The following is a 26,202-nucleotide window of genomic DNA, read 5'->3' on the forward strand; positions in this document are numbered from 1 at the left end:
TTTTTCACAAACCAATTGTTTCATGACGATCAACCTGTATAATGATTGAACACTGCATTCCAGATTCATATCCAAATAGAATCCAGGTACGCTATTGTTATCCTTTTTTTCCTCCACCACACTGTTCATTTTTCTTTTCCCACAAATGGTTTTCCTGATTATGAATTGTTTTGCTATTTCAGCTGTTTATGATAGACCATTATTTTCATAACCACCACGGCACGTCATCGAGTAAACGTTCCCACAGTCACAGGAAAACCTTTTATTATGGCCGAATTGACAAATGTTCACATAAAGTCATATTGCTGATGAGTAATCACGTCACCGCTATATAACTCATTCTGGCAGTGAATTATGACCACTTGTGTCGTACCCATTGGCTGACATCCCATAATCAGCGGATCAGTCATATAAAGTGAGCCCATCTCAAAGCTCAAATATGCAGTATACCAGCTATTTGTACATATTTATTTAAAGAGACAACTCAGTATGCAAATGTATGCAGTATATATTTAAAGCAATTTCTTATAACGGACCTCAAATCCCAATGCTATAAGGATTCCACCATTAGATCTAGTGCATTTCGTTTAGAACTAGAGCGATGTGGCCATCCGATAGCCTACAATGGCCAGAATCGTGGTCATTCACTCGGGGCATCAGCGAGCTGAATGCAGCTGCATTCGCCCGGCTACATCATCATTTCCTCTGTGTGCAAGTGCATGTCCAGGAGCCGCCCACGGCTACCTTTCAGCACAGTACTACGTTGTCTTCGCATTAGGCCTCTGCTGCATTCACTAAACTTTTTTTTTTAATCATCCCTTGCATTGCACTTTTAACTCCACACGCATGCACCATTTTCACTGTTCCACGTTTCCAAGTGGTTGCCAACTAACCGTTCAATATTTCTATTGGACATTATTCCCGTCTGTCACACCGGCCTACTGGCCCAAGTGTTTCCCCATCCGCACCCCCCATCGGAAACTCAGCATTGCCCTGCTTTTCCCATTGGAGTCTTCTGTTGCCAGTCAATACACGCCTGTGTTCCAGCTCTCCGCCTCCCCAATTCTTCTCTCGGCTTCGCTTGGCGACCGTCATATTGGCTGTCAGGAAGAAGGAAAGACCACGGGCGAAAGCGGACCGGTGGTCGAGCAAGGGGGACGCGATTTTCTTTAAGTAACGGAAAGAATTCCATCTTGATTACGACTACATGATATGCGTTAAAACCCAGCCACAGGAATGAGAAGAATCGCCATAGTTTCCCTTGTTTCATTCGCCACCGCGAATCGCCAGGGGGATATGTGCTCGAGTTCTTTTAGCCATTTTTTGCAGACAAAAGAGAGCGGTTAAAAAGGAAGACAAAAGAGTGAAAAGGTAAGTTGAAGACCATTTTTATCTAGCTAAATGTATTGTCGGTCGCCATTGCTGATTAGTGCCCTTTGTCGGTTGTTTTACTTGTAATTTCACATGGGTCTCTCCACGTAATTTCGGAGCCGAGTGTTAGCCTGCTCGCTAACCTTAGCCTCACGCTTGCAAACTCGGGAGAAATGCACACATAATTTCAGCTTTCTGTGACCCTGTAGTAAAACCAATAAACTGATTGATTGACTAACGTTAGTTGGTAAAAAAAAAAATTACGTAACGTTATATAGATCGTTTAATATAATTTACATGTGGCTTAGCGACTTGATTTCTTACAAGCGCAGTATTCTTGAGTTAGCTAGCTGCTAGCTAACTAGAACGGGAATTTTATCCCCTACACTCCTGGGAAAGGCCGCTTTTTCCTCTGTCGGATGTTGCTGGCATCATTGGCTTGTCTAAGTGGGCTAACTTAGTACATTGTTTGAAGTGATTCTTTTGAAATTCCGTTGAAGTTTCGGGTTAAACATAAATTGCAGAATATTATGGGAACGCTCATACTTTTGGTTATAGCTAGCTAAACTATCAATGGAGTTGTCAGGTAACCAGCTAGAGCTAACTAACTTGGCTAGGGCTAGTGTAAATTGGTTAGTTATCTTGTTGCTGATAGAACTGTCAATCTGAGCCAAGGCAAGTTAGCTAGGCAGCTGAGTAGCTAGCCTAGCTAGCTATAGTAGCATAATCTTGGCGAAATGCAACCCCTGCAAGCATTAAAGGTAGTTGGGTCGTTTACAGTATTTGGCTTACGAGCAAAACGCTTGTTGGTTACGCTAGAGCTAGCTATCAGCTATAAGTTGACTAATTTAGGGTCTTTTGCATCTGCATGCTTTTGATTTGTTATAATTCAGCTATGTTAGCTAGATCGGTAGTTTAATAAATAGCAGATCATATGGCCTATTTTGCATTGGCTAGCTTGCTTTAAGTTATGTGGTAGCTAGCTAGCTAGAGTGGAGCTGCGTAATTATGGCGAACCAGTTCATATTTTCTGGGTATTCTGTTAGGCAGTGCTACTGGCAATGCTATGCAGCCAGGCCCGACTGCATTGCCTGCCTAAATTTAAGATGCTATGTGAGTAACGTCAACTGGGAGAGGGCTATACCGAATCGACTAGCAAGGCCTAACCAAAATAATAGTAAAAAGTCGCAGCTTAACTTAGTTGGACATGTAGCTAGCTAGCTGGACAATTGTAGGTAACTGGTAACAATTTTTGCGCCGGGTGTCAGTGCGTAATCTGTGCAGTTATGACTTTGGATGAGCGCTCATATTGCTATATATTATGTATTCTGTAGTCGTATTGTTACGTTATTGCGTAGTTTTTGGACCAGGTGTAAGTGACAGAAGTGATCGGGCGCCACTCTGGTGCTCTTGCCTCTGAAGTGGAAGCAAGAATAAGAAAAAACCCTGTGTGATAATTCTGGGAACCGGCGTCATTGTGTGGGTTTTTGCATGCCAAAGAGTCCCGACAGCTTTAATGGGGTAACGTTATGCCGCCTGTCTGTGAGGGAATCAAAACCTGGTGCCACACCGCACATCTCCCTGAGGGAGAGGTCACGGCAAATGTCTAATTTACTCCCGGCAGGGCAGAGACAAAACTTCCTGCCTTGTTCGTTCTCAAGCTACGTCTGAGATCATTGCCGTCCCTTGGGAGGGGGTGTGTTGCATTGTGTAGGAATTGGATAATTGCAGTATCAGACTCGGGCCTTCAATTTTTTTTTTTACCGTCCTTCCATTGTCTTACTTTACCTTACTGGCATTTAGCAGTCTAGAAAGCACCATGAGAGATTTCTGAAACGAACTCCTGGTAGTTATTTGAGGTTCTCAAACATCAGATCTGGAACGTGGGGGTTTCATCTACTACAAGCTACCACATCACCAAATGACCCAAAGCCATACTGCGTTTGTAGAGCTGGTGAAAACCGTTGGTTCATGCAAGTCTTCAGTCCTGCTTTCAAACTTCAGTGACCATCCAGTATTAAATCTGTCATGTCAAGGAGTTGTGTTTGTTATTAGAGTTGTGTGGGGGCTGCCTGTAGCCTAGTGGCTAATGTGCATGACTGGCACCCGTAAGTTTGGTGGTTCAAGCCCCGGTGTAGCTACAATAAGAAGCTGTTGGGCCCTTGAGCAAGGCCCTTAACCCCGCATTGCTCCACGGGGGATTGTCCCCTGCGTAGTCTAATCAACCAAGTCGCTTCGGATAAAAGTGTCAGCTAAATAACAAATTAGTAAGCTATGGCTGTGCAGCTTATCGAGGTCTCGTGTTCTTGATGGAAGTGATGCGCCTTCCCCACTGTCTGGCGCTCGCCGTGGTCTGGAGCCTGCTGGGGTAGCACATTACTGACCACAGCACTGTCTGCCATCGCTCACTCAGCAGGGTGAATCCCCTTCCTCCTCAGGCTGAAGGTTGGGCACCTGCAGGCCACTGTTGTGTAGACCTGACGCATGCGCTCACTGCTCCTCTCGGCTGGTGGGACGTGCGGTGCGATGTAGGGGTCGGCCAGATGCTTTCCTGGGGCTCCAAGCTGCTAGTTCATCCCCTCCTGAACGGAGGGTATGACGGCCATGAGTTGTTACCTGCACACCTCGCCTGGGTCAAATATGTAATTGTTTTAGATTCAAATACTTTTCTGTGCTCGTTTTGATCTTGCGTGGTGCAGTTGAGCCAACCAAGAGGACCAGAAGGGTAGGGCTTGCACTTTTTGCATAGGTATTGCATAGGTTGCAATACACCTGACAAGCTCAGTAAAGTGTAGAAAAGTAATTGAATCCAAAGCAATTATGTATTTTGACCCAGGTTTGCTGTATACACTATACTGTATGCACTTGATCATGTATCCTGTGATTGGGAGAGAAATGTGCATAGGCTCTGCAGCCTATGTAAAACCATAGTAATATTCAGTCCCAGAGGAACTCTGTATGTGTAAGAGATGCCATGTGGATGTGTGAAAATATCACCTGTGTGTGTGTGTGTGTGTGTGTGTGTGTGTGTGTGTGTGTGTGTGTGTGTGTGTGTGTGTGTGTGTGTGTGTGTGTGTGTGTGGACCTTTTTTATACGAGCGTCACACATCTGCTTGATTATTTTGGGAAGCGTTTTTGGAATGTGCCCGGAGTTCCTTTGATGCCTAATGAGAATGGAGCCGTCCGTATTGAGGACACGGTTCTGGGTTGCCCTGCACTGACCCGAACGTGCAGCGCCACGTCGCCCTTTCGGCCTGCTGAACACGGCACCCTGGGTTCTATCTGAGAGAGAAAAAAAAAAGCATTTCTCAGCCGCCGTTTCATTGCATATAATGTCCATTTGTGCAGCAGCTTCTTGCGTACCTGTCCTGACCCTCTGGCTTCTGTATGCCTTGGTCCAGGTTTGCTAAACGTCTTTGGAGGGGTTAAAGTGCATACCGAACCTTCAAAATCTGCTATAACTTGCAATTTTATTAAAGTGGTGCTTCTGCATGCTGACTTACCCCATCTCTGCATTGGCGTTTTCTACCGGACTGTCCATGGGATAACTGTGATTTAAAAAAAAAAAAAAAAAAAAAAAAAACCTAGAGGATACCAGGTTACTGAGACAATTGTTTGGATAAAAGTTGAGAAGGACCACTTACCATTACAGTATGGAATGGTCTCCCCTCTGCACACACAATTTGGGTTCTGGCTCGTGTAGCGCTAGTTTAGCGATCATGTTTCAAACCTTGTGGTGTGCAGTCCCTTGTACTGGAAATGATAATCATTACACTACACGCTCAACACAAGCTAGCAGAAGAATTTAGTTCAATTTTGTGGTTATGTTCCTAAATACATTAACTTTTTTTTATTTTTTTTTATAAACTTCAGGTGTTATTACAAAAATGTACTTGTAGAAAATTTCCCATGAAATCATGCACTTGTGCTCATTCTATCACTATTCCTATGGCAATTTGCAGTATTCCTGAAACCACAACGGATATGGACGCCTTTCAATTTCCCAGTTCACCTATAGTTTCACCTATGTTGGTCATGATCAGTCTTGACTTCAGATTGGCAATTTCTAGCCTGAGATCCTTGTTGAGGAAAGATGGTGAAACAATGATGCTGGTAAGCCAGACCCGGATGCTATGAAAGGATAGTTTTATAGTCCTACCTTGGACGTCGTAATGGTATTAATTAAATTAAAACTAGCATAATACGCAGTGGTTGACCCTTAGTTGAGCTTCTGAGAGAACTACAAACTGCACCCTCATGGTCTTTGCGCTAGTTGTGAAACAAGCAATTTTTGGGTTTAGGACTGAAAGTGCTACCCCCCCCCCCCCAACGTGACACTGTCTTGAGATTGGTCGTTGTGTTCCTCTAAAGCACGCCGTGTCCCAGACAGCCTGGCCTGGACGGTAGTGTCAGCAGCCTGCAGGCTCTCTAGTGCAGCACTGTCCATCAGAAAGTTCACCCCAGAGGGACATGTCCATGTAGACCAGATGAAGGCTTCTGCATGCTAAATGTTTTGCCATATTAAAAAAAAAAAAAAAAAAAAAAATGCTTTTTTTGGAGTGGTAGGTAATTGTTTAGCAGTGTGCCTATACCGTACGGATCACCCGGGAATTTACATTACATTACATAATTTCCACTGGATATTGTCTGGATGTGGCCCATGTTTGCATGGGTTTGGCATTGTGTGAATAGGAGTGTGCAATGCATCGTGGTTTGTATGTGACAAATTGTCGAAGTGTACTGCAAGTCTTGACTTGCTCTTTGCGGTCTGTGGTCGAGACCTCGTATCGAGGGGTGTGAAGGTGAATGATATTGTTGCGAATCATTTTTTTCTTCATTATTATATTTACTTGTGAATACCGTCTTTGTCTTATGAAAGGTAAGTTACACTCCTTGACATTTAAAATAAAAAAATAAATACTGGATAATCAGTTATGTCCCTTTTCAATTGTTTTACTACTAGCCTACATTTCAATAACAGGAGCACTTGTTTTTGGTAAAATTGGCAGCTTTTCTAATGTAAATTAAATTCTTTTGAGGCACCAAGACTTTTTTTTCTTCGGGTGAACGAGGGCATACTCTCTGTTCTGAGAAGTTTTGTGAATTAAGTATTCATTCGTGCTGCGTGTGCACATGGATATTGGTTTTAAATTGGTTTTAATTTTGTTATTTTAAATTAAATTTACCACAGCTGAAGTTGAAATTGGAGCATTTCAAATGAGCTGACTCGGTGCACGTTGCCATGTACTTTATATGGCATGCTTAACACTCGCCTTTGAAGTGCTTGTGGTGTTATGCACAATATCGTCAATAACTAATGCGTTTCGCTCAGGAGATGTTATTGCACACAAGCTATTCCAAAATGCTGGTGTATGTAACTAATACAGGGGCGGGCAAGGCGGGCCGTATCCGTTTCTGGATTTCAGACCAACTTCTGCTCTTAATTATTGAATTAGCCCAATCATTTATATGATCTGTCATTTTTAGCCACATTCCGTGATACGAACAGCAGCTGATAAACTGATACAAGACAAGAAACATTTATTACGGTCTAATTAAGAGTGAATTGGTCGTGGTGCGTATTGCAATTTAGCCGATTGAGCCAGGGCAACCGGTGACCACGAAACCCTGAATACACGCCAGGACCGGAGTTGCCCGTCCCTGAGCGAGTGCAAGCTAATGGGGTGCCTCTTGACATGTCTAACATTGGTTTAATGGCTGGGCTCTGACCATCCTCTTGGTTTGAAAATGCTGGTCTGTAGTCTTCTGCTTGCGATCCACACTGCCCACATTCCGTTGCCATTGGGAGTCACTGCTGCGTTTTGTTTCATTTTTAATGCTCTACATAGGAGTAAATGCAATATTGTTTTGCGAAAATTAAGCTGACAGACACTTCTCTCTAGTGTTCCCAGAATTATTCTTAAAACGCATAAACGGATCCCTGTTCAGTGTCCAGATCCATGGAAGAGGCTAATCGGCACCGATTGTGTGGGGCCTGTTTGCTGGACAGGAGATCGTGTCGCACAATCCTGACTGAACTGAAAAGTAGTTTTTAAGCCACTGAGATTTTCTTTTCAGTCCCTGTGGGCCTACCTAAAATCATTGGCACCATCTGAAGTCATTACTCTGCGATCTATTGATCAGCCTGATTGAAAAAATGGACACTCCTCTCTCACTGAATTCAGCGTTGTCCTTCAGCAGGGAACTGATGATTACTTTCTTCAGCCGTGTGCCAAATCGGTCCATATTTCCATATTTTTCAGCTAACTTTTTGCCATTTTATGGGCAAAGTGCACAAAATATGCTGTTTTCTAAGTGGTTGTACTCTTGGTTCCTTCCACAGTGAATGTTAGTTCTCTTATTTGGGTTATTTTGGCCACACAAGGAAGTCCATGTATGCAAACTGTGGTCTCGAAGCCCTTCGATCGCTACATCCTAGACCTCTGAAACGCTGCTCCCAAGTAGATTTTTTGCAGATTGTTTCAAACCGTTTGACGTGTAGGTTTGTGGTTGTCTGGATTCATGTCCGGGGAGTCTGGCTTGTGCAGTCGTGTTCTAATTAACCGAAGCCCATCTGTGCAACTGCGTCTAACCCCCCAGTATACGCCTGTGATTTTAACGTCAGTCCTGCTTACTGCTTAATATTTTTATTTTTATTTATTTTTTATATATGTAGGACTTCCCCATTGTCCTGAGGCTTGTTCTAAATGGAGAACCTCGGAGCAATAATCAAACTGTCGTGGTGTCTGTTAAAGCAATGCACGTAATACGCAATTTAATTTGGCCCTGTCACCATTTTCTGTGCAACAATGCAGGGCTCAGATTGCTCCCCCCCCCCCCCCTCCTCCCAAAAGAAAACCTCAGGCCCTATCTGTCACGGTTTTCTCGAGTGGGGAACGTGGCCCCCGTGTGGGAACAGTGCAGTGCCAGCCCGGCCTCCGTCACTGCCACACGAGACCACACTGACGAGAAGGCTTTTGAGGGGAATCAGAAATGATTCTTTTCAAGGGGACATGCTGCCAGTGGTCTTCATTTTAAATGAAGGGGAGATAAAGGGGCGGCCTGTAGTGTAGTGGTTAAGGTAAATGACTGGGACACGGAAGGTCGGTGGCTCTAATCCCGGTGCAGCCCCAATAAGATCTGCACAGCCGTTGGGCCCTTGAGCAAGGCCCTTAACCCTGCATTGCTCCAGGGGAGGACCGTCTCCTGCTTAGTCTAATCAACTGTACGTCGCTCTGGATAAGAGCGTCTGCCAAATGCCAATAATGTAATGTAAAAATGGCGCCTTCTGTTCAGATGACGTTAAATTAACCTTTTTCGGTGAGGGCAAGTTAGCACCCCTTGGAATACTTTTGGGTGATCTTTTGGGTGAACTCTTTGGCTATTTTGGTTCATAGTAAAACGTGAGGGCCTTCATACCCATAGCCTGCATTGGGGGTGGGCGTTGTAGCCCCACAGTAAATACTATGTGTTCTTTGTCACGCGTTAGGTTGAGGCTCCATTGAGCGTCAGGCCCGTTGACCCGTTGGTTTTCAGGCCGTAGTACAGCTGCCGCGCTGGAATGCTCGGTTTGTAAGAGCTGTTTGAGGGCAGGGAAGGGAGAGTTGGCTTTTTGTGGAGTTGGCAGTCTCGCCGCCTTCACCCGCGGGTACTTTGGGCAGTAAGAGACGCGTTTACGTCACCGTCACGAAATTGTCTGTTATTCTTCTTGTCACATGTCCCCCGCCGCCCCCCCCCCCCCCCCTCCCTCCCGAACCATTTCCTAGTGGAATTTAGTGTTTCATCTGAAAAGTTTTCCTTTCTACTGAGGTTAATTTAAAAAGGCAAAAAAGCCCCTTCTGTTTGCTTTGAAAGTATTTCACTCAAAAAAAAAAAGGGGGACAGCTGTTGAACCAGAAAAGCGAAAGCCTCGGGATTTTGGTTTCAGCCGAGTTCCTTAACCTTCCCGGGTTCCTCCTCCGCAGGGAAGGAGCTGATCTTAGGAGACGGTCCATATGTTCTCCCGTATGCCAGGGGGAAATTTGCGAGCCGGAAAAAAGGTGAAGGCTCATCTTGATGTCCTGCCAAAGTTTGGGCCTTTTGCTCTTCTGCAAATGTGGAATAGCAGATGGAATTTCAGGATTGCGGATTGGTAAGGGAGGAAGGCAATATGTTAATTTAACAACCATTTTAATCTGGTTACTGTTTGAATATGTGTTACATGTTGAATATATTATGTTACTAATGTTGGTAGATAACATTGGTAGGAACTTTTTCAAACATAAAAATGACTAAATATTGAAATTGATGATTTAATCATTTAGACAGTGTTAATATGCTTGACCAGCATTTTTCAGTGGCCCATTGTGTCTGTTACACATGAGAATGTGCTGTAGGCCTGAACCTTTCTCATAAAGAGAAGTAGGCCATTCTTTTAAGAGGAAAGAAATCACAAAATAATGAAGTGGGTGGGTTCAGTCCATTTTATTGCATTTCTAATATTTAAATGGCAACTTCAGTAGAGAAAGTATGCCTTTCTGGTGACGTGGATTAAATATGTTCACTGATTGATTATGGTTGTAGTGCTGTATCTCAGCACTGCTTCTAGAATCCCCTTCTCATGGAAGTATGTTAAATTTTAACTTTTGCTAAAGACAGGAATTCCACACCGTGGCTGAAATAACACTCCCCACCCTCATGGAACAAAGTGATTTACCAAGATATACCAAGGTATGGCCTCGCTTCGGTTGGGGAATGGCAACGCCCCTACAGTAAATCTCAAGAGACAGTTGAAATGATTTCTCTTTGTAATTGAGCTAAAATATGGCCTTGAGTCAAAAACTCCCACCTGCAATTACCGCCGTTCGTTCTGCGGAGAGGGCCGTGGTTAACTAAACGCTGGCGTTCGGTGCCGTTGGGCTACCCAGGGTACCATTTACACAGCGTTAGTCACGCCTGATGATGCAAGGGCAAGTCCCAACAACTCTCAAGTAAATTTCTTACAGCTGTGTAGCCCTGGCTGTTGGCTAGCTGACCGGCTTGATAGACGTCTAACTAGGCCACAAGCGTAAGGACCCCTTTAAGTCATAGAATGAGTCACGGCTCAACATCAGGTGAAAATTACATAAATGTATGGCACTGCAGTGCTAAGTCTCTCGCATGGATTGCTCTGCTGTCAGTCTAGCTTGCGGCTGCCATCATTGTGGGCGCAGCCTGTAGCCTAATGGTTAAAGTACATGGCTGGGACCAGGAAAGTTGGTGGTTCAAGCCCCGTTGTAGCCACGTTAAGATCCACACACTAAGATCCAACTGTTGGCCCCTTGAGCCATGTCTTTAACCCTAGAATTGCTCCAGCTTATTCTTATCAACTCTTTAAGTTGCTTGGGAAAAAAGCTAGATTACTAATTATTATTATGTAATGTTCAGGCGGTCAACCAAGCACTGATGTGACCATCTCAGAACTGCAGGAATCTAATATCATCGCTTTCCTCCTGTGCTCCAGTCCTGAATAATTCTGCTCCTCTTGCAGTCCTTTGAACCTACTGATGGTTTAGTTCACACTGTTGCGGCGTAGCTAGCTAGTTGCTTGAATTTGCGGCAAGGCAGTGGAGCAGCCTTATCTGCTGTAGCTGCCGTCTACTTGGCTAATGCTAGCCAACTCCATTTCCCTGGAGATAGTACAGTGGATCCAGTCGATCGATGACCCTGGCCATTGTTCTTTGTGTTCACGGCTGTACGATGCGGACTATAGGAAGGAAAGTTGATGCTGGCTAGCTTCACAAAGGCTAGTTTGGCAACTAGTCTGAGTTGCCAAAGCACCTGTGGGGAGGCAGGAGATGTTGGGGTCGGGTAGGCCCAACTTAGGCCCTGCTTCAGCCAGGTGTGGAAGGGAAGGGGTGGCGTTCATTGACCGACTCAATGTAAACCGAGTCCAGTTAGATGAAGAGGGATGCACTATGGAGGGTGATTGTGAGTTTGAGTGCGAGCCGCAGTCTAACATTAGCTGCCTACAGCCCATACGGGCGACACTCGGGTTCTGCGATGAGCCCGTCACATTTCTTTCCACTGTCGCTGCTTAGCACCACCAATTTTATCTCCTGAACGAGAGCGAGGATGGGAACGGGCATGAGTCACTGCCAGGATGCACCCCTGTTTAATATCACGGACTGCCCCCCCATGACAGTTTTAGCCTTTTTTAAAACATTTTTATTTATTTAAAAGGAGCCAAAATAAGTGGCAGAGCAAATTGATTATCATGCAAACTGAGTTTCTCCAATTCCAGCATAAAAAAAAGAATGCTTGCGGTTATTAATGACTTTTTATGCTGCGTTAAGCCTTTAAAAAAACATTTTTTTTTTTAAGGAACCAAAAATTGCAACTTCAGTTCCACTAAATATTTATGGGATTTTAAAAACGATATTGTACAAATGTCTAAATGTTTAAAAAGTTAATGGCTCATCTCTGCTTCTCTGTTCATATCACTTGCTGAAAATGAACAGGAGGAAAATCTTTTCTAATGTAGATCTGAACAAATCTTTCAGTTTTAGTAAATCCTCACCACGTTAAGCTCTTCTGTTGTACTTTATATACGCTCAGCGAACACTTTATTAGGGGGCAGGGGGCAGCGAAAATGTTGTGACAATGTATTTTTTTGGGGGGTGCGGTGGGGGCAGCGAATGTAAAAGTTTTTCCCGGGCTCTGAGAATCATGACTGTGGTCCAGAAGGTAGTGACCTGACTCTGTGTTTTAAGAGGGACCCCTTTTCCTCCGACTCTTGAGTTGTGGCTGTGGCTGTGGCTTTGACGAGTGTCTGAAGGGACGCTCTGAGAAATCGGGCTTCACCTTTGCCTGCCCCCACGTCTTGAGTACTGTTCCTCCCATGTCCCACCGCCCCCCCCCCCCCCCCCCCCCCCCGCGTGTAGTCTGTCCCGAAACCTCACGTGTAGCGGCCCTCCTGCCCCGCCACACGATAATTTTTGCTTCGCTGCCCTCATGATGGGGAATTGGAACGGACCGTCTCGTAAAATGTTCCCGGACTCACAGGTTAAACTGCACATGGGCTTGCGGTGGGAGAGCCGGCTCTGAACTGCGTTTGACCTCTCTTCTGAATGCCTAGGGCGGTTCATTATACACTCACTGAGCACTTTATTAGGTATTTATTAGACTTATCTTTTAGACTTATTGGTCTCTCTGTTGTTGCTGTGGTCTATCCCCTTGGAGGTTGACTTGATTCTGGGTACCCCCTTGCGTGCGCTGTTTTTCGTTCCGACCGTAATCGCAAACTCTGAGTGGTAACGGGCTGTTAATTGTCCTTAATTAGACGCTTAATGTCTACTGAAGGATGACTTTCCCTCTGGAGGTCGTGTTGTTTCACACTTATCTAGGCCATGAAGAACAAATGTTCCATATTCATGTCCTTCAATCAGCCCATCCACTGTTGCTTTACTTCTCTGGCCTACTGCGTGACAGACGATTCCTTTTAAAAGATGTTTCTGCTTTTGAATCGATTCGTTTGTCGACCACCGGGTGAAATTAGAGTGGAATTGGAGTCCCAGTCGCTTGAAGTGTGGCCCCCCCTGGTCACTGAAACGAAAACCCACAAAAAATGGAAAAACTAGTTGATCGACTAGGCAATCTGCAATGAGCCGAACCTGCGTTGTGTCCGTTACGTAAAACTATGAAATTCTGATAGAATTCAAACGCTCCTTCTGCGACTGGACTTGATCAAGATATTGTCCGTGACAGAAAGCAGCCTGTTCTGGCAACCCCCAGGAGTTTGAAAACCACAGAGTTAGAGTATCGTGTCAGTAAAATGTAATCTAATCTGAGTTGGCTGGTTGCTCCTCTGTGCTGTGAAATGTATGACCTGTGGTTCTCTGCATTGACACATCAACTGCAGGTCTTTAAGTAGACTGACCCAATCGCCCGCTCCATACAGCTGATGGGGGCACAGGCTTACACCGTAAGGGCTCATTTATGCCCTGACTCATAGTCTATGGCTTGTATTTTTGTATTTAAATGTGGCTTTCTCTGGAATATGTTTGCTTTGATCTTGGGTGTAGTTGAGCTTCATGGAAAGTATGTCCCCAAGTGATGGGCTAGAAGTCCTATTTCAGTGTACTCAAGTTGTCTGTTGTTACTTAGTGTTATTTGTTTTATTTATTCTTTGTTGCCTGTCGGTTTGTTCTGCTCCACAGAATTTTAGCTCCTGTGACCTACTTAAGTTTAAGTGGTTATAACAATAAGTGAAGTAAACGACGGCTGTGTTTATCGTTAGCATCTTTTTTTTTTTCTTCCTACGGTGTTTAGCTTGGCGTGCGGTGCAGTACGACGCACGGAAAGCAAAATGACCGACCGCATTATTTATATTCTTGCAACTATTATTACTTGAAAGTAGTTATGACACGGTGCAGATGCCACACTGGCTCGTTATGGTCCTCCGCCCCCTCCCGGACTGAGCTGCGTTTCGGCTCTTCGCGTTTTACCACCGTGCGTTTCCCGAAGACTGTAAGTCATCGTAGACCGACAGTCCTCTGGAAACTTATGATTAAGTTGTAGTTCTTTTTGTTGTTCGCAGGAGAAGGCGTGTGAGCAGCGTGAGGATTGCACTGCGGCACAGAGAGTGTGGTTTGTGGCTCTCAAGCTCAACTCTCATTGGCTGAAATTCAGTGGATTTGTTGGAATGCCAGCCCTGATAGGTTACTTGTTTTGAAGGCGGGGTTTCGGTTCATTTCCAAAAAGCATTAAATGTAGGACTGTAACAGTTCACCCAGTCAATTTCACTCTGTTGCCGAAAATAAATAAATAATCCATTTGAATTTTGACGCTGTGATTATTTGCTATAATAATATAAGGTCCTAACAATGGCACTTCTGGTCGCTGACTGGAATTGTGCGGCAGTTGAGGAAAAACGGGCCGCCCTTCTCTGAACGTAATCATTTCCCTTTGTTGTTTTTGGTGGGTCGTTTGGGCCGTCGTTGTGAAACGGGTCCGGTAACTGGCAGCACGGACGCTGGTCGGCGGTGAGAAGTGACGAAACGCGAACGGACGTTATCTGGGGGCGCTTGGCCTGGCACCGGTGAGGTGGGAACTCGGCAGCGGGCCGAGGGGTCAGGGAGAGCGAGACTCTGCGCCGGTCTGCTACTTCCAAAATGGCCGCCGGGCAGAGTGGTATTCTTCTTCCTTTGAGCCGGCTTTCCTTCCTTTTATTGAAATGGGTTCCGTGCCGAGCTCTGTCCTCCGCGCTCGCGCGGCCGCCCGCCATTGTGTTTCCTCCGGTGCGCCGCGCTCCGCCGCTGTACGTGCCGTTCTCATTTCTCCAGCTGGTCGGGGGCCCTGCCATCGCTGCCCTTTCCCTTTGTGTGGCTCCCTTATCTTGTAATCGGCTGTAGTACTGGTCCTGGACATGGGGGAGAAGCACCCTGGGGCTCGCAGGGGGAGAAACTATGGAACGGATACCCCTCCCTCTCAAGTTTTTTTTATTTTATAAAATTTTTTATTTTTTGGTTGTTGAGCTTGAGCTTTTTTAAAATGGATGGCACAAGGAGGAAGATGATGACGATGGTGGCGTGTGGAGGGCCCTGCTGTGATGAAACCTGCCCGATGTGCTCTAGATATGTCTGCCACATGGGAGAGGGGGGGAGGCTGGGTGAGTGGAATGAAGAAAAAGGAAATGAACTATGCAGTCCTAACACTTTTCTACTTGGGTTTTGTTTGGCGGAAAAGAACAGCGTACAGCGTAACGCAGCGGTCCTGGCAGTTGAGCGCTGGTGACGTCACTGTGCTCTTCGCAGACTACAGGAGGATGCACGCTCACGCACTGCAATATCGATCCGAGTTGCTTATGTGAACAATTATTTCACTATAAATAAACTGCCGGTTTAAGCTCTCAGGCGGCTAGCCGCGTCGCTCCATTGATCCGTTGCCTCTTTCGGACCGTCGGCCGGAGTCCGTGACGCGGTTGCGTGGGGTTTAATGAGTTTGAGTTGCTTTTGCGTGTCCGTGTTTAATGGAGATGAAGATGGAATCGGGGGGCGGGGGGGAATTTGGGGCCGTTCATTAAGAATGCCACGGGGACCTATGCGAGCGTTGAGTTATGAGCTAGCGTTAGCCTAGCGACCAGCGTGCGCTTTAAGATTCCTCCGGAAGAATTGTCCTGGTTTGTTCGTATTGTTGTTTTTTTTTTTTTTACGGAAATGCTTTGCGATCGTTTAAAAGTTAATTTAAAATAATTAATAATATGGTGGAAGATACATGGTTGAGTGCATAAGCTCAGAGAAATGCACTCCGTTTAATGTGAGACTGACTTTTCGATCTCAGACGACGTCTTCCTCAGAGTCAAAAGCAGACTCTGCTGGGCATTTGTTTCTGCAATAACAATAATACACTTGGCTTCTCACACACCCAAGGTCTCTCTAACAGCCTTAAACTAGTGTTTGACTTGCAGATAAGAACACATAAAACTGGGTTAGTGTCATTTGAGAGCGTCTATCAGATAGACTGTGTGTCTTGAGAGCAGCGATGTGAATCGTGTTGGAAACTCCTCCTAACGAGCTTTAACGGTTACTGGGGGGGGCTGTTAGGCCTCAGAGTGGGGGGGGGGGCTGCAGGTGGTACTTTCTCTTTCAGCGCTCCACCGCAGGGGGTGGGAGATTGCGGAAGCCCACTTCCTGTTTGGAGAGGAAGTCGTGCCGCCTTGGGGAGAATGGAGGAACAGTTATAGACTTGAGTTTCGCTGGAACAATAGGGTTCAGCTGTGCGTGTGGACGTGCCCGCGTGTGTTTGAGGGATATTGTTTTTTCTTTTGTTTTTTTCTTTCTCCCCTCTGTAGATCTTATGTCTTACCTGCCCAGAGTGATGGAGGTCTTGTTGAGGTGTCCGGGGACAGTAATTGGCAGGGTTTCACTGGACCTCTGCGATCCGTGCGTGTTTGGCTCAACGCCCTATAAGTGGATCTATCGGAAGAAAATCCTATCGCCTGCCCGGGTGTAGGAATGAAAGCTAATGTGGGAGTTGTGCTGGGTCAGGGTTTGGACTCGTTTAGAGAATGTGGTTGGGACAGAGGGGCGTTTCTTCCTTTTGGAGCGAGCGGCAGTTGGACTCAGTGAAAATGGATCATTGATGAGGCAGCTCGGTCTGAGAGGCTGATGGGGCTCTAACCTTTATACTGATTTCACGAACCAGGCCTCGTGCCAGGCAGGATTCGCCCGGGATTAAGTTGGGGTTTCACATGAGACGCGGAGACAGGCTAACGTGCACATGCAGAGAGAGAGAGAGAGCGTGAGATAAGGAGTGTGTGTGTCTGTATGTGTGTGTGTGTGTGTGTGTGTGAGAGGGGGAGAAAGAGAGAGAGAGCGTGCGCACGTGTGCGTGCCTATGAATTCTCTATTTTTGAGCTGGATCTCTATTCACCAAAGCCTCTCTCACTTGCGTGCACACCCACACCCGCACGCACACACACACACGCGCACACACACACATAGACACAGACACACACACACACACACACACACACACACACACACACACATCGCTGGAATGGGAACGCTGTGGCCGTCTGTACTCAGGGTTCTAGGCCAGCGGCCCAGGAGACAGTAACTCTATATGGATGTGCAGAGTGATGTCACCCATTAGTCAGCACGGGGCAAGGTGAGAGCTTTCGTTTCTATAGCAACGTAAACCGGCATGAATGACTAGCACAGCGCTGCTCAGCTCCACGTCCTGAGGGCCGCAGTGTCTGCAGGTATTCACTCCTACCGTGCGCTACACCACCTGATTTCACTCATTATTTTACCGGCTTGGTTCAGAAAATAAGCTAATTGGTGGGATCAGGTGGTGTAGCACACGGTTGAAGCGAATGCCTGCAGACACTGCGGCCCGGAATAGCGCAGGACTAGCGTAATTAGTGGCCTCCTCGGATCGGCCGATCCACTTAATGAAGGACTTGGTACTTGTTTCATTTTTTAATCGTAGACTATTTGTAACAGTGCCCAAACTAAACCCTGCTTTGGGGCCAACCACAAAAGGTGAGCTTACTCCAGTGCTGTATACTGTGTGCATAAGCATCTTGGTTGAAAAGAAAAGAAAGATAATAAAAGTAAGAATGAATAAAATAAGGTCATCCACCCCCAGAAGCCGTATGGTGATTCATTGAGCGGGGGCTGCACCCAAATGGCTTCATGAGTTTGCAGATTATAACGTGTGCTAAACTCACTCCCACCCCACCCCACCCCACCCCTGTCAAGATCCCCCTCCCCTGCAGTCGTGTGCTGCCCTGCTATCGTTGCAGTTTTGCCATTTCCTGCCCCACGGCCTAATTAGGAGCAGGCGCTTCCTGTTCTGAGCAACACCTCCGGCTCTGAGTCATCTCGGCCTGGAATGCATGTTTTTTTCATTCGCATTTTTATGTGACAATTGGGGGAACTGCAGCGCCGTGCCGCTTCGCTGTGAAGGCAGACCGCATTTCCTGAAGTCGAGTCGAAGCTGTTTGAGTAACTGGTGCTGCTGGACATCTGTGACGAGTGGTCTTACCGTGTACGGTGTGTGTGTGCGTGTGCGTGTGCGTGTGCGTGTGCGTGTGCGTGTGCGTGTGCGTGTGCGTGTGCGTGTGAGCAGTTCTGCATTTTAAGGAAATATGTCTTCTGTTGCCTGAGTACCTATCAGCCGTGCGGGGAACTACCGTTTCCCCGTGTCTCTAAATGGTCTGGGTGAGGAGTGAGCTGGAGAGGCTGGGCTTGGTGGGGTTTTTTCCACGTGGAGCTCTGGGAGGTTTGGATGGCACTTCCATGCCACTGGTCCCAGATGGCACCATTATGTGATCCGCTTTTCCCATAAAGCTGTGTGCCTTTTACTGCTCTTTATAATTTGGTGACCTAGTTGGCAATCTGCAAGGTTTTTTTTTTCCTTTAAAAAGAAAAAACGAATGAAAAAAACAGAAAAGAAACGAGACTTTGAGCATAAACAAGACAGTCACAATACTGCGCACAGGACAGGAGTCTGACAACAAGGGCGGTCCTGACAACACCAACAGAATGAAAAGAAACCGGCATCAGAGGGGCAAATCACTCACAGAAATGAATATTTTATGACCAGGCCTATGGTTAAGTTGTAATGGACACATTCTGTGACACCCACATCCTGTACCACACTCACCCTATTTCTCCCACATCCTGTAACACACACATCCTGTTATGCACACATCCAGTAACACCCCCGTCCTGTAACACACACATCCTGTACCGTGCGCACGGTCGGGTGACTAACGCTGCGGGAGGATCGCGGGGTGTGGGAGCGTCGCCCTGGCCTCTCCGTGGCCCCCGCAGGCCTGCCCCCCTCAGAGCGTAACGCTGGGGCCACGCGGGACTCTGGTTTTTGGGAATAACTGAGCGCTGAGTAATCTGGGAAGCTGCGGAGGAGCCGAGCTAAGCCAGTAAAAACGGTCTCCCGTCGTGTGTGTGTGTGTGTGTGTGTGTGTGTGTGTGTGTGTGTGTGTGTGTGTGTGTGTGTGTGTGAGTGTGAGTGAGTGTGAGTGAGTGAGTGAGTGAGTGTGTGTGAGTGTGTGTGAGTGTGAGTGAGTGTGAGTGAGTGTGAGTGAGTGTGAGTGAGTGTGAGTGAGTGTGAGTGAGTGTGAGTGAGTGTGAGTCTGTGTGTATGTGTGTATGTGTGTATGTGTGTATGTGTGTGTGTGTGAGTGTGTGAGTGTGTGAGTGTGTGAGTGTGTGAGTGTGTGAGTGTGTGAGTGTGTGAGTGTGTGAGTGTGTGTGAGGCCTCCTTCAGAGCGGCCCCCTCGTCCTTAGGGTGGTTAAAGGAATACACCAACATTTTGGGAAATATGCCTTTTTTCAACTTACCCAGACAAGGTGTTCGATTTTCATTTACATTTTTGCTCATTTGTGCATTCACTGGATTCCATGTTAGCGTGATGTGTTGCACAAGTCAGTGAATGCACAAAAATTAAAAATTAAAATTGAACTAAGTCTGGGTAAGTCGGAAAGAAGGTATATTTCCTAAAATGATGGTATTTTCCTTTAAGTTCATTGCTGCACTGTGCTTGCTCCCAGAAAAACTTTTCACAAGAAATGGAAGACAAACACTTCCCTGTGAATAAAAGTTTTCAGAAGTGTTACCCTTGTCACCAAAGGCCTGAAGTTGCACATTTTGGCACATTTCACATAACTAGCTAGCAAGCCAACTATGACAGAGGATTACTGCTTGGCTTGACAGGCTTCCTGGCTTCCTGGCCGGTACTGTTGTTACCGGACGCATGACTATAGCTAGCACACAAGGCTATGCCTCATAGCCTGATGTTGGCATGAACATTACTAGTTTGTTTTACCATGGTAAACGTGCAGCCTTGAGTACTGTCTTTGGACAGTATAGCTGGCTGTGTGTCTGCCAACAGAGCTTGATCCACTGCAAACATTTCTCTATTTGTTTTTGGTCTGGGAACTAGATGACCCTGCGATTCCTTCCAGAATACCTGCTATCTGAATTACAGGTCCCCAGTTGCGCATATATATTTTTTTTGCCATTTTGAATTCGCAGTTTAACCGGGCTGTCAAAATTGACTGCAAAATTGACTGCCTGGTCAGTGGAATTCCTGCAGTATGTCTTTATGGTTGGGCAAAGTTAACATTTTTATTTTTATAAATGATAAACCTTGTAGGTCTGAGTGGCATCAACACACACACACACACACACACACACACACACACGGGCAGACACATGCATGCACGCTCACATAGGCACATACATACATACACACTCCCGCGCACACACACACACACACACACACACACACACACACACACACACACACACACACACACACACACATACACACATACACACACACTTGCACACGCACACACACATATATACACACACACACACGCACACACACATGCGCACACACATGCACACACATGGGCAGACACATGCACACAGCTCACATAGGCACACACACACGCGCACACACACACACACACACATACACAGACACACACACACACAGGGATTGCCTGAATGAGAGGGAATCGCTGTGTGTGGCCTGATTGGCCTGTGTGTAAAGAGAGGTGTATGGGCAGTGCTGATTGGCCTGTGTGTACAGTGCAGGGTATGGGCAGTGCTGATTGGCCTGTGTGTACAGTGCAGGGTATGGGCAGTGCTGATTGGCCTGTGTGTACAGTGCAGGGTATGGGCAGTGCTGATTGGCCTGTGTGTACAGTGCGGGGTATGGGCAGTGCTGATTGGCCTGTGTGTAAAGTGCAGGGTATGGGCAGTGCTGATTGGCCTGTGTGTACAGTGAGGCGTATGGGCAGTGCTGATTGGCCTGTGTGTACAGTGCGGGGTATGGGCAGTGCTGATTGGCCTGTGTGTACAGTGCAGGGTATGGGCAGTGCTGATTGGCCTGTGTGTACAGTGCGGGGTATGGGCAGTGCTGATTGGCCTGTGTGTACAGTGCGGGGTATGGGCAGTGCTGATTGGCCTGTGTGTACAGTGCGGGGTATGGGCAGTGCTGATTGGCCTGTGTGTACAGTGCGGGGTATGGGCAGTGCTGATTGGCCTGTGTGTACAGTGCGGGGTATGGGCTGTGCTGATTGGCCTGTGTGTACAGTGCGGGGTATGGGCGGTGCTGATTGGCCTGTGTGTACAGTGCGGGGTATGGGCAGTGCTGATTGGCCTGTGTGTACAGTGCAGGGTATGGGCAGTGCTGATTGGCCTGTGTGTACAGTGCGGGGTATGGGCGGTGCTGATTGGCCTGTGTGTACAGTGCGGGGTATGGGCAGTGCTGATTGGCCTGTGTGTACAGTGCGGGGTATGGGCAGTGCTGATTGGCCTGTGTGTACAGTGCGGGGTATGGGCAGTGCTGATTGGCCTGTGTGTACAGTGCGGGGTATGGGCAGTGCTGATTGGCCTGTGTGTACAGTGCGGGGTATGGGCAGTGCTGATTGGCCTGTGTGTACAGTGCGGGGTATGGGCAGTGCTGATTGGCCTGTGTGTACAGTGCGGGGTATGGGCAGTGCTGGATCAGGCTCATTGCTGGCACTGTGTTCCAGCGCATACCAGCAGCTCAGCTGGGAGCCGGTCCATGGGTACAGTTTTAGCCCCGGCCTGCATCCCCGGGAGTCTGCCTGGAGACTAATCAGTCAGCCTCTCTCCCCCTCTCCCCCAGTAACCTGGAACTGGACCGCCAACGGAGGAAACGAGCACACACACACACACATTACACACACACACACACACACACATTACACACACATTATACACACACACACACACATATTACACACACACACACACACACACACACATTACACAAGCAGGCACACACACATGCACACATTACACACACATTACACAAGCAGACACACACACACGCACACACATTACACAAGCAGACAGACAGACACACACACACACACACACACACACACACACACACACACACACATTACACAAGCAGGCACGCAGACACACACACACACATTACACAAGCAGACACACATACACACATTACACACACATTACATATGCAGACACACGCACACACACACACACACACATTACACAAGCAGACACATACACACACACATTACACAAGCAGACACACACACACATTACACCTCACACATCACACATCACACACACACGCACACGCACACACACACACATTACACAAGCAGACACACAGATGCATATACATGCACACGCATTACAAACAGACTTGCAGTCACACATGTAAATAGACACACTTTACGCACACTCAGACACATTCATGAAATAAACACAAATTTTTCACACGTACACATTGCACGCACGCACATGCAAAAGCACACATTGTCTCGTACATAGATGTGCACACAGACACACACACACACACACACACACACATATACACTGACTCACACATGCACACCACATGCATGCAAAGAAAGAAAGGGAACGACAAGGAATTTATACACACACACACTCGCACACTGACGCACACACAGTCTCATTAACACAGAATATTGGATCATAAATCATAGAAGAAATGAAAAATGCATGTTGTCATAACCGATTCCCTATTCATGAATATCATTTTCTCTGCTTCTTTTTTTTTCCCTGAGACCTGCAATGGTTTATTTTTTCATTTTTTTTGTTGATAACCAAAGCTTGCTCTACAGAAGTCAAGGCCACACGGTACCCGGGGTCTTCCTGATGTTTCCCTCAATTGTGCCTGAAGTTGATCAGCTGTATATTTGAGAGAGAGAGTGCATTTTTTAAAATAATGATTTCTGATTGACCCTGATGTTCATTCTGAAATCTTCAATGTTTGGCTCCTTGAGCTAGTCTGGAAGGTGAAGATTATTTGGTAGCCTGCATGTGACACGTATTATTGCGAGTATGCGGTTATATGTGCAATGTACCTTCAGCTTCTACACACGCACACCTTACCTGTGTGATGGATGGGAGGGTTTATGTATGCCTCCTGGAGTGGTACCTGTATTTGCACTCTTGACTCTGAGGAAAATGTCGGACACACACACACACGGCCACACAGGGACACACACGCTCGTGGACACACACACACACACACACACACACACACACACACACACACACACACGGACTTGCGGGGACACTGATATTGAGTCTCCTGTTCCCAGTGAGAGGTATTCTCCCCTGGCCCTGGTAGCTGTAAGCTGCTGATCGCCTAGCCTTGACCTTGCTGTGACCTCAAGATGACATCATTTTTCCCGTGTGACATCATAGTGCCCCCGTTGCCATCAGTCTGGCCCTGAGCCTGTGTGCCTTCCCTAGGGCCAGACTTACTAAAGAACTGCGGCTGCTTTTCAAAAGAAAGGAAGACTTTCATTTTCAGATATAATTTGAAGTGATCTTGCGAGATAAGGATGCAAGACTTCTATTGAAGTTATCTGCTCATTATCGGTATAAAAACACATTTCTGAATGGATGAATTCAGGCCGTTGTTCCGCGTATGTGTTCAGGGTATATAACGAATTGTGAACGTGGCTTTACCTCCAGATGCTCTCTTTCTCATCACCAGCCTGTCCGCGTCTGTTCCTTCCACCCTTGCTCACTCTGCAGGGGTTTTTTACGCCTGTTCTAATATTCTTTCCTTCATGCACCACCGCCTGTGTGTGCTTTCTCTCTTGTACACTGCCTAACATTTTGTTTCTTGTCTTTACATCCTCTACTGTCTGTTTCATTAGACCTAAATAATTAATTTTTCCAAATTTGCATTCTTTCCATTGGCTTTGCAATGCTATGCTGTGATACGACATGAAGCTGTGGATGTATGTCATTCATAATGACCTGTATTTCTTGATCTGTGAATGTAGGTCCCTCGCTACGTAACTCCACACTCCACGCCTGCAAAATAGCAAACGAGGGCGTTTTATTCCATTGCGTAGATAGGAATTTGGGTAACTGGTTGTTCATGTGTCTATGTATGTGACCGCATCGCAGTGAATGTTCTTGCACGGTGACTTGGTAAATCTGGGCTGTAGGTGCACGCTTCATCTGATTTGTGAACCAGAATAATTTGTCCTCAATGAATTTGCTGACTTGTGATTTCTCTCTCTCCCCTCTCCTCCCTCCCCCTCCCTCTCCCTCTCTCCCTCCCCCTCCCTCTCCCCCTCTCTCTCCCCCTCTCCTCCCTCCCCCTCCCTCTCTCCCTCTCCCTCTCTCCCTCTCCCCCTCTCCTCCCTCCCCCTCCCTCCCCCTCCCTCTCTCCCCTCTCTCTCCCCTCTCTCTCCCCTCTCTCTCCCCTCTCTCTCCCCTCTCTCTCCCCTCTCTCTCCCCCTCCCCCTCCCTCTCTCCCCCTCCCCCTCCCTCTCTCCCCCTCCCTCTCCCCCTCTCTCCCTCTCTCTCCCCCTCCCTCTCCTCCATCCCCCTCCCTCTCCCTCCCCCCAGGTCTCGGGCCCCTGTTCGATGGACAGAGTGGGCAGGATGTGGAGCAACCTGAAGAGCCGCTGTCAGACGCTGTTCCACCCGGAGGGCCCCGGGCGCGGCGAGGGCGGGCTGGAGGTCCCCGACGTGCGCTGCGTGGTGGACCCGGCCCGAGGCCTCCGCCTGGCCGACCCGCTGGGCCCCCGGGCCCTCAGCCCCGCCCGCAGCCTCTCCCCGCTCCCCCTGCAGCCCGCGGGCAGGCGGGGCCACAACTGCGTCTCGGACGTCCCGCAGATCGTGGAGATCAGCATCGACAAGGAGGCCGAGGACCCCCGGGGCGTCCCCATGGCCCGGCGGGACTCGTACTCCCGCCACGCGCCCTGGGGCGGCAAGAAGAAGCACTCGTGCTCCACCAAGACGCAGAGCTCCCTGGAGACGGACAAGCGGCCGGGGCGGGGCCGGGCGGGCGGCGGCGGGGCCCGCCGGGAGCGGCGCTACGGCGCGGGCTCCGCCCACGACTCGGACCCGTTCTCCGGCCGCGCCCTGGGAGCCCGCTCGCTCCGGCAGCGCATCCACGACACGGTGGGGCTCTGCCTGCCCCTCCGGCCCCGGCCGCGGCCCTCCAAGGCCCTCTTCGCCTCCAAGCGCAAGATCCACCTGACGGAGCTGATGCTGGAGACCTGCCCGTTCCCCCCGGGCTCCGACCTGGCGCACAAGTGGCACCTGATCAAGCAGCACACGGCCCCCGTCAGCCCGCAGTCCTCGGGCACCCTGCTGGACGCCTGCGACCCCCGTCAGGACCTCCCCCGAGGATGAGGAGGAGCGGCTGCGGGAGAGGCGGAGGCTGAGCATCGAGGAGGGCGTGGACCCCCCCGCCCAACGCACAGATCCACACCTTCGAGGCCACGGCGCAGGTCAGCTCCCTGTACAAACTGGGACCAAAGATGGCCCCCGGCATGGCCGAGGGGTCCGGGGAGGGGAAGGGCGGGGCCGGGGGGGGAGGCGGGGGGGCCGGCGCGGTGGCGGCGGCCGGGGGGGCGGTCGCCATGGCGACGGCGGCGTCGGCGCCCGCGGCCCCGCCCCCCGCGGACTGCGACTCGGAGGAGGACTCCACCACCCTCTGCCTGCAGTCGCGCCGGCCCAAGCAGAGGCACACGTCCGGGGACCCGCACCCCGCCCGCCAGGGCCCCTGGAAGGTGCACACGCAGATCGACTACATCCACTGCCTGGTGCCCGACCTGCTGCAGATCACCGGCCTGCCCTGCTACTGGGGCGTGATGGACCGCTACGAGGCGGAGGCCCTGCTGGAGGGCCGGCCGGAGGGCACCTTCCTGCTGCGCGACTCGGCGCAGGAGGACTACCTGTTCTCCGTCAGCTTCCGCCGCTACAACCGCTCCCTGCACGCGCGCATCGAGCAGTGGAACCACAACTTCAGCTTCGACGCGCACGACCCCTGCGTGTTCCACGCCTCCACCGTCACCGGGCTGCTGGAGCACTACAAGGACCCCAGCTCCTGCATGTTCTTCGAGCCGCTGCTCACCGCCCCGCTCCACCGGAGCTTCCCCTTCGGCCTGCAGCACCTGGCCCGCGCCGCCATCTGCCGGCGCGCCACCTACGACGGCATCGGCGCCCTGCCCCTGCCCCCCCGCGCTGCACGACTTCCTCAAGGAGTATCACTACAAGCAGAAGGTCCGCGTGCGCTGGCTGGAGCGGGAGCCCCTCAAGATCAAATAGACCCCCGGGGGGGGGGGGGCGGGGGGGGGGGTGGGGGCGGGGGCTGGCGGTCGGGAGGACTCGGCGAAAGCAAAGCGGAAAAACTCTGAAGTGTGCACACCTGTTCTTCACCTGCAGACTGCTCTGTACGGGCATTTTTTTTGGGGGGGGGGAGGGGGCGGGGAGGGAGGCGGGTGGGGTGTCGGGGCTGGCAGGTGGATGAGGGGAGGGGGCGGGTGTCAG

At 48.8% G+C, this 26,202-nt stretch overlaps 1 protein-coding gene across 1 annotated transcript; it reads left to right on the plus strand.

The window, feature by feature from the left end:
• The first annotated feature begins 998 nt into the window (after positions 1–998).
• On the plus strand, positions 999–25,980 carry LOC133118433 (suppressor of cytokine signaling 5-like). Its single transcript, XM_061228454.1, is given in 6 exon segments — positions 999–1,371; positions 24,271–25,041; positions 25,043–25,114; positions 25,116–25,224; positions 25,315–25,886; positions 25,888–25,980. Coding segments are annotated over 5 exon segments (1,599 nt in total). The 5' UTR covers positions 999–1,371; positions 24,271–24,288.
• The last annotated feature ends 222 nt before the right edge of the window (positions 25,981–26,202 follow it).

The sequence above is a fragment of the Conger conger genome, chromosome 18 (assembly GCF_963514075.1).
Source record: "Conger conger chromosome 18, fConCon1.1, whole genome shotgun sequence".
Lineage (NCBI taxonomy): Eukaryota > Metazoa > Chordata > Actinopteri > Anguilliformes > Congridae > Conger > Conger conger.